This window comes from Populus euphratica, unplaced genomic scaffold (assembly GCF_000495115.2).
Source record: "Populus euphratica unplaced genomic scaffold, PopEup_1.0 scaffold670.1, whole genome shotgun sequence".
In the NCBI taxonomy this organism is placed as follows: Eukaryota; Viridiplantae; Streptophyta; class Magnoliopsida; order Malpighiales; family Salicaceae; genus Populus; species Populus euphratica.
In genome coordinates this window covers 42,477-51,546 of record NW_011500544.1, presented here as the reverse complement: position 1 = coordinate 51,546, position 9,070 = coordinate 42,477, and the positions used below count along the sequence as shown (strand labels likewise).

The window sequence follows — 9,070 nt, the reverse complement described above, 5'->3', positions numbered from 1 at the left end:
CTTGAAAACAAGAAAGTTGTAGGAAATTGTCTCAGCTTTCTTGTGTAAAAAATTAAGGTCATTTGAACTTCTAAAACTCTAGATATAGGCCAAATACGAAACAGTGCTTGGGCTGGAGAACAGATTCGGACTTCTTTGTTGTTTCTACAATTTGGACTTGAAAATGACCTTTTTAAATATGGGCTCCATATAAAAGTTATAGGCCTATGTCTTACCTTTCCATCCTTATAAATTAGACCTAAATTCAAGATCTACAACTCCATATATGACCTAATTACTGAATAGTGTTCCAGTTTGGACTGCAATGACATCTCTTTTCTAAGTTTGGCTATCTTTTTGTCCTTTCAATTTCAGTTCTTAAATTCATCAATCAACCCTTTTATTTATGTGATAGACTTACATTTAAAATGAACATTTACCACGAATTGAATGTATCTTATATTATTAGATATATTATTATAAAACATACTTTAGTTAAGGAGTTATTGATACTTCAAATACAAAATGATGATATAAAACCTTGATTAAAAATACACTTTTAAATACTAATCAATAAACAACAACTTTATCGAGTGTATCCATCTATAATTCATAAATAAAATTTTAATTACTTTTTATGTATAATATGTGTATAGTTAATTGTATTATGGATGGTGTGATAAGTTGTGTGGAATTATTATTCAGAAGATGACTTATTATTTACTCTCATATGCAAATCAGACAGAGACTTATGGACAACAAAGGTCTCATTTATATTTTTTTTATCCTTGTTGGGTTGCATTGTTCGGATCATGTGATGCGATATTTTGATTGGTGGCAGCACATCCTGGTTGATATAGATACAAATGACTTATTGCATGTCATTAGTTGACGAGGTAGGCATGATGATTATAATTGGATGAACCAACATCTCCATTACATAGCACAATGTGATGCACAAAGAGATGAGATCTTCGAGGACGTATAACCTATTATTTCAAAGGATGGATACATAGAGTGGTATTAGGGAAATAAAATGACATATCATCACTCTAAACCCAACGTAAGTTTTTCCATATGAAAACATGGATTATAACCACATGCACAACAAATTTAAAATGTTGTAAGTATTTGATACATTTTGTAGTTAATATGTGATGTTAAATGTGTTTTATTTATGAATTAATAAATGTATTTACTAAAAATTAGGTTGGAAATTTATTAGGAGATGGTTGAAAAGTCGTTGCTAATCTTTGTGACATTAAAGATAATACTCTTGCTCATTATTATGCATATCATTGGTTCAACTCATGCCACTTTACACTTGAAATGCTTAGAAAGACATTATGCTTGGATGATGATGTTGTGGAGGATGAGATGACTCAAACATTAGGAAGCTATGATATTAATGAAGCTAGCTCATTGACTCGTCATCGTAGATATAGATAGATAGTAGAATTATATTGTACTATTTTTTTTAGTTATGCATTTGTAATTTATTTTATTTGTATATTTTATTATACTTTTATAATTATTTTGGAATTGTCAGGTTGAGATTTTAATAATCTTTTATATTATGAACATTTAGATTTATTTTGGACAACTAGATAGAATTTGAAGTCATAAATTTACAAGTAAACATGTTATTAACAACAATAAATTATTTATAATTACAAAGTAAACATTTTTAAATTAACAAATATGGTGGCATATTATTATGTTATGTTATTGCAAAGTTCAACTAAAGTTATATTAACCAAACAAAAATAACTTTAAAATATTACATCAATGTGAAAAAAAAATCTCATTTTTGTGCTTTTTTAAACCTAATAATATCCACCTATTTTTGTTATATGTTTTTGAGTTTAAGGATTTTGGGGTTTGAATTTAGTGTTAATAATGTTTAGTGATTAAAGGTTTGTGTTTAGAACTTGAGGTTTGAATTTAAGAGTTTGGGGTTTAAGGTTAGGAATTAGGAGTCTATGGTTTAGATTTAAGAGTTGGGGGTATGGTTATGAATTATAGATTTGGGGTATGGATTTAAATGTTTGGGGTTTTAGATCGGAGATTAGGGGTTGGAGATTTGGATTTAAGAGTTTAGAAGGATTATGGGTTTAGAATTTGATTTTAAGATTTTAGGATTTGAAATTAGGGTTAACGTTAATGGTTAGGGATTAGAAATTTGAGATTAATATTTGAGGTTAATATAGGGTAAGTGTAGTTTAGAATTTGTATGTGAGGTTAATTTAAGGTTGAATTTCCTTGGCCTATTTTACATAGACATGAATTGGATTCGCATGTTTTAATCAAAGACGCAAATGAGATTCGTGCCTCTGTCTATTCCACACTATTTTTTTCTAATATTTTTTTTTCTATGCTATTTTGCCAAAATTTCAAGTCTCTGGCAAAGTGTGTTAGGAAAGGAATAAAACCCCAGAAAAAATCAGCAGCAATCCCGAGGTATGAGACAAAAGCTTTTGAAAAACACAGCAAGTTTTATTCCCTTTATTTTATTATGCAGTTTATAAGATTCCATTTTGTCTGCTGCAATAAAATATTATTGGATATAAATTTTTAAAACTAACATATTAAAACAATTTAAAAATAAATTTTAACCAACATGCAGTCAGCCACGTTACCAAATATTGCTGAATGGAAGTGACAGATGCTTAGATCTTAAATAATAGAAAACCGGCATACCTTGAGTTTATCGGAGGACTTCTTGCTTCTCGGTATTCTTCTTCAGATTCTGACCGTCACCCCTTTGTTAATCAATCCATTCTGAAGTAAAACATAGACCAATACATACATTTGCATGTCGCAAATTCAAAACAATTTCTCCATTTTAGCAACATATCATTCAATCAGCCCTTCATTGGCTTCAAACATGACCCAACACCGTCAAGGACCGACTAGGCACATGATATTTCGATCAATCAGGCGCCTTTCGATTTTCTGGGTCCATATCCCATTCTCCACCCAAGAAATTACTTGCCTCTTACGATTAATTTTTAAAAAATTACATGATATTTTGATCAGGAAACTGAAATTTACAGTGTACAATCGACGATTTCTCCATCGGAGGATTCTAAATGATGCAATTTAATGCATGACCAAGTCCATAAAACGGTTCTGTTTATATCAACTTCCAAGTAGCTAATCACATGATTATTTTGATGGTAATTAATTGGCAAGTCATTGGCAACTTAGAAGGAAACTTAGTTTCAGTAGTATCAGTAATCGTCTTTCAAAATAAGATAACATGTTCAATTTTGACTTGAAAGGAGTCAAAGGAAGTGTTCAATTTTGAAAAACGCAAGGCCAATTTGGTCACAATAATAAAATCCCAAGGAACTTCCAGTAAACATGCATGGATTTAACCAGATACACATATTAGGGCCCAAATCTATAAGCCTAGACATTTTACGATAACTTAACTGTAAAGGTCATCTTCATCAGCTCCGCCAGCAGAAGCTGCAAACGGATCAGACCCCGCACTAGCTTCAGCAAACCTGAATTCAGTTCCAAACCCTCTTGACTGTTGCAGTGTTTGAGCAAATGCCTGATACTTCCGGATGTCAGCATCACTAACACTCCGACGGGCATATTTCATGGATTCCTCAAAATGTGCTGCCTTGATCTCTGCCACCTCATCCTCAACATCTTCCTCCATAGCCTCAGGGTTCTCTTTTTGCCTCCTCTCCTTCTCAATATCCTACAAAATACAGATCCAAAATAAGTACCTGTGTAACAAGACAGCTAACTAGGGAAAACATAAGAAGATGGTAGCATTAAACAAATCTGAAGCATACTTTCTCAATGTTCTCTCTTATGGCATATTTGCAAGCACGCTGGCATATTTCTGTAATATCAGCACCACTGAAACCCTGTGTGTACTTGGCAAGTGCTCTTAGGTCGACATCTTTGGAGACTGGTGATTTCCTTAAGCAAGATTTGAATATTTGAAAGCGTGACTCCTCATCAGGAAGAGGGATATAGATCAACTGATCAAGACGCCCAGGACGCAATAGGGCAGGGTCTATGATGTCGGGTCTGTTTGTGGCCCCAATTATAAAAACAGTTTTCTTTGCAGTCATGCCATCCATCTCCGTCAGAAGCTGATTCAAAACTCTATCAGCAGCACCCCCAGCATCTCCTACACTGCTTCCTCTCTGCAAGTGTGGTATAGAACAGTGTAAGAAAGAAGCAAAATAAAATACATCAAATGACTTGCTAGATTAACACCTAGAATCATACACGCATGCTTAATGAATAACAATCTTATCAAATGCCAGTTGATCACCATGATCTTGAAAAGGGTAACACATTCGACTGCACTCTAGATAAATTAATATACCTGAGTTGCAATTGAGTCAAGTTCATCAAAGAACAAGACACAAGGAGCAGATTGGCGAGCTTTGTCAAAAATTTCTCGTACATTGGCCTCACTCTCACCAAACCACATTGTAAGCAATTCAGGACCCTTGACGCTGATGAAGTTTGCCTGGCATTCATTGGCAATAGCTTTAGCCAGAAGAGTTTTTCCACATCCAGGGGGACCGTAGAACAGAACTCCCTTTGATGGTGACATTCCAAACTTCTCAAATTTCTCAGGGTGCTCCACTGGATATTGAACAGTCTAAATCACACAGCACAATAGTTACATTTAGTTATAAAAGTTAAAACAAAAAACACTAACAATTGCACACTGTTGAAATACAGCAATTACCTCCTGGAGCTCCCTCTTAACATTTTCAAGACCACCAATATCTTCCCAACTAACATTAGGAACTTCAACAACCTGATCAAAAGTTCTTAGTCAGAGACAAGAAAACAAATGGTACCCGCACCAAACATCTCAAGGTCAATACTTACTGTTTCACGCAATGCAGATGGGTTGCTTGTTCCAAGAGCAGTCTTGAAGTGTTCGTCAGTCACTGCCATTGAGTTGAGTATTTCAGCATCTATTGTCTCATCTTCCAAGTCAATCACATCCATCTTTTCTCTGATGCATTGAAGCGCAGCCTCGGTGCAAAGGGCTGCTAAGTCAGCACCAACATAACCATGGGTATCCTTAGCTATTCTTTCCAAATCAACCTGCATAAAAACCCAGTATTTCAGTGAAAATAAAAAAAAGGAAAAACAGAAAAGGAATGCATGGAAGGTTATTGTGTTTGTTGCTTACATCCTCAGCAAGCTTCATGTTCTTAGTATGAATACGAAGAACCTCAAGGCGCCCAACTTCATCTGGAACACCAATATCAATTTCCCTATCAAATCTCCCAAACCTCCTCAGAGCTGGGTCAATGCTATTGGGCCGATTCGTAGCCCCAATGACAATAACATGTGCACGGGATTTTAGTCCATCCATGAGTGTCAAAAGTTGGGATACAATTCTCCTCTCAACCTCTCCATTTGTTTTCTCTCGCTTGGGGGCAATTGAATCTATTTCGTCAATAAATATAATCGAAGGTGCATTTTTCTCTGCTTCCTCAAATGCTTTTCTGAGATTGCTTTCACTCTCTCCAGCCAACTTTGACATAATTTCAGGTCCATTAATACAGAAGAAAAAAGCACCAGTTTCATTTGCAACAGCTCGGGCAATTAGAGTCTTCCCAGAACCAGGAGGTCCATACAGCAGAATTCCTTTTGGTGGTTTAACACCAATTGATTTGAATAGCTGTGGGTGTCTCAAAGGAAGCTCCACTAACTCCCGAATCTGAGCCATTTGTTTTCTAACACCACCAACATCATCATAACCAACTTCATCCAATCTATCCTCATCCTCTCTTCTCACGGGCTCTCCCTCACAGAAGATCTCAGTGTCTGGAGCAACCACACAGTACTCCGGAGGGTCAGTTTCAATAACTTTGAATTCCACACTTCTCATTCCCCCTCGTACAAGGAAGAGGTCACCCTTCCTCACTGGGCGATATGCTTCCAAGAAATAAGCTGCATCATTCGCACAAAAAGAATTTAACACATAATCATATGTAGGATATCATAACTATAAAACAAAAGAATGACTAATAGCAAGAACCATGTTTGCAGTTTCCATAAAAGAACTAGCAAGGGAAACTTTTCTTATCACAATTTAAATACCAAAAAAAATGAAAACATTATGTTATGAGGATAAAGTATTAACAAGAAAAATGGAGAATGATATTTTATAGATTCAACAATCTCAAAAAAGTTCTACATTAACAATCAAGTGCAGTAAGAGATAGCTGCAGAAATCATTAGCCATTGGGTTTTCCACAAGTGCAGTAAGAGATAGCTGCAGAAATCATTAGCCTCTGGGTTTTCCACATGCATATATCAAGTAGCACTCCTTCACAAACTGCTGATGGCAGCAAAATTCTCATTAAAAAATGAATGAAGAAGGTGCCCTCGATTTCTTTCACACATCACAACTATCATCTCATACATGCAAAACAAAATAACAAAGCTATCTACACACAGGCACACAAAAGAGATTTTGAGCATGGATGGTTAGGGGGATTGCAAAAATTAATCAGAGACATGTTGTCAATAAGAAAAAATTTAGTAGAAAGAGCAGACCAAAAATTTAAAACATGTGCTAAACTAGGACCCCACATAGAAATTAAAACCTTTACAACAAGAAAAGTGATTTGAGCGAGTGCAAGTAACACAAAAACATATCAAGTTCAGATGCCAAAAATATTATAATTAAACAAGGACAAATTAAAGCAATCATATGAGACATGTTTAAAAGGATAGCAACTTTCAGGACAAACTCAAACCTGAGAAGATAAAAAAAAAATTGTTTTGTAAACATGAGGAAACTTTCCCTAATGAATTCCAAATGTAGAGCTTATAAGCCTTTAAGTACAATCCATCATTGAGGACTAGCTGTAGTAATCACAATTTAACTACTGATATTGGCTGAAAATAAAAGGCTTAAGAATAAACTCACGCTTCAAGTATGCATCAAAGAGATTTCCAGTGACCCCTTCAATTGTGTCATCGATGGGCAAGATGTGCACGCGTTTTCCATACTTGACATCAGGACACTGGTGCACAGATACCACGTCTCCAAGCCTAACCCTCAGGTTTGACCTCACAACCTTGTTCATCCTGATCTTTGGTTCATCGCATGAGTCATCAGCAAGGGCAATGCAAATGGTATCTTTCCTTTTCTTTCCCTGAACACCCCCTCGTGCAAAAAAGAACACCATTACCACAATGTCATAAAAATATCAAGCAAAATCACATTATTACATAACAAATACAAGTAGAGAGAGAACAAGAGTAATATACCCAAGCATCCCTCATGAAAAAGAGAAGTGAATGTGCTCCTAATACATCTTATAAACTAAATTTGAAATCTTCAAAATAATAAGAACAAGAAATCATAACAATATGTAGGCCCCAAAGAAAGCTAATTCCATATTCAACATACATATACATCCTCCATTCAATCTCCTTGATTTAGTAATAAAACAAACCAAAATTACAAAATTTGACGAAGTATTCGCTCATTAGAAAACTAATAAGGCCCCAACTCACTAGAACACAGTTTCATCTGCAACAACCCTAACAAAATATCGATATAAGCGACGCCAAAGACACCCAAATTCACAGATCCTAAAACCCAGCATAAAACATCATAAACCCGCATACAAAAACAAGTGAAAAACAAATTTCAACCTCAATCAGCCCCAAACAGATCAGAAACATAAATAAGAAAATACCCAACCCCAACAAGAAAGAATCCTCAAAGATTAATCCTGGATCGAAAAATTGAACCTTGATTAAGATGGTGTCACCCCGAAAGAGCTGGAGTTTCTCCATAGTCTCGGGATGAAGCGAAACGACAGAGTTATCATCGTTTACAGCCTCATCAACAACAAGCCGATTCGGAGCCTTCTTTCTCTCCAAAATCGCGGTACTAAAATCCCTCTTTGTTCCTTTACTGCAAAACACAAATTAAGAAAGAAAAAGGAGATAAATTAAAGATTGTAACTTTACAATCGAAATCGAAAGATACAAAGGATAAGAAGTGTAGATCTGTGCAAGTAATGATGTACTTACGAGTCAGAGGATTCAGCTTGGTTAGACATGGTCGAGAGACAGAGAGGCAGAACTCAGACGGATAGAAAATATCTGTTTTCCTTTTCGAAAATTAATATTAATAATGGGATCTAATTCTAGAGGGCTGGCTGGGTGTTTGGTCTTTTATAGAGGGGTTAACTTCGTTTCTTGTTTAGAAAGAAAAGTTCATATTCTATTTTACCTTTAACTCCACTCCAAAAATCTATTTTGCTTTTCTAATTTGGATTTGGATATTAGGCAAAATTGAAATTTCTCTTGTAACTTGGTATTCAAATTGTTGCTGAGGTTTGTCCTTGAATTGTTTTTGGTTGATGAAGAAATTGTATTAACTTATTATTTGATCTGTATTTGAATTGTGTGTCAATTAATAAAAAAAAATGATATTATAAGAAAATGGGATGATTGGTAGTATAAAAAAAAATATTTTTTTTTTGTTTTATAATAAGGTATATATTTAAATCAGTCTATATGTTAATTGATATTAAACACTTTCCTGATATAATTTTAAAAGCATGCTTCCCACGTTAGCCTGGTATACTATGAAGAATTAAAAAATAAAAAATTGTTGTATGGAAACCAAGAAATTTCCTTGAACATATTCAGTTACTTTTTAAATTGATTTTTTTTAAATGAAATAAAATGCGTGAACCAGTAAATTCATAATCCATTTTAGATTTAAGTTTTTTGAAAATAAACCGAAGATCTCTAGCTTTGAGAGGCTTTAATCATATGTTTGAATATTTGAGTAAACATTTATCATTTTCATATAATTTTTTATTCAAAATATTTTCCATATATTTGAATTTAGAGCAATTATTTTATTCTTCAAATTATATTTTAGGTAATTCACCTGGATTACCCAAAAAATTTACTCACTACCCCTTTAATCTTTTCTTAAAATTCCTCAATAAATTTCAATAACTAGATAAAATTAGGCTCACAACTTTTTTGACTATACCAAATTAAATTAATTAGGATAACCTAAGTAACTTGATTTTTTTTTAAACAAATTATC

General features: G+C 34.2%; 1 protein-coding gene across 1 annotated transcript; it reads right to left on the bottom strand.

Moving 5' to 3' along the window:
• Positions 1–3,185: 3,185 nt before the first annotated feature.
• Positions 3,186–8,158, bottom strand: LOC105115307 (cell division cycle protein 48 homolog). The gene is made up of 9 exons (XM_011012142.1): positions 8,035–8,158; positions 7,750–7,915; positions 6,917–7,145; positions 5,165–5,931; positions 4,855–5,076; positions 4,709–4,780; positions 4,337–4,618; positions 3,792–4,151; positions 3,186–3,694 (listed from the first exon to the last, which is right to left on the bottom strand). Exons 1-9 carry the CDS (start codon positions 8,061–8,063, stop codon positions 3,413–3,415), a joined length of 2,409 nt encoding a protein of 802 aa, XP_011010444.1. The 5' UTR covers positions 8,064–8,158; the 3' UTR covers positions 3,186–3,412.
• Positions 8,159–9,070: the final 912 nt, after the last annotated feature.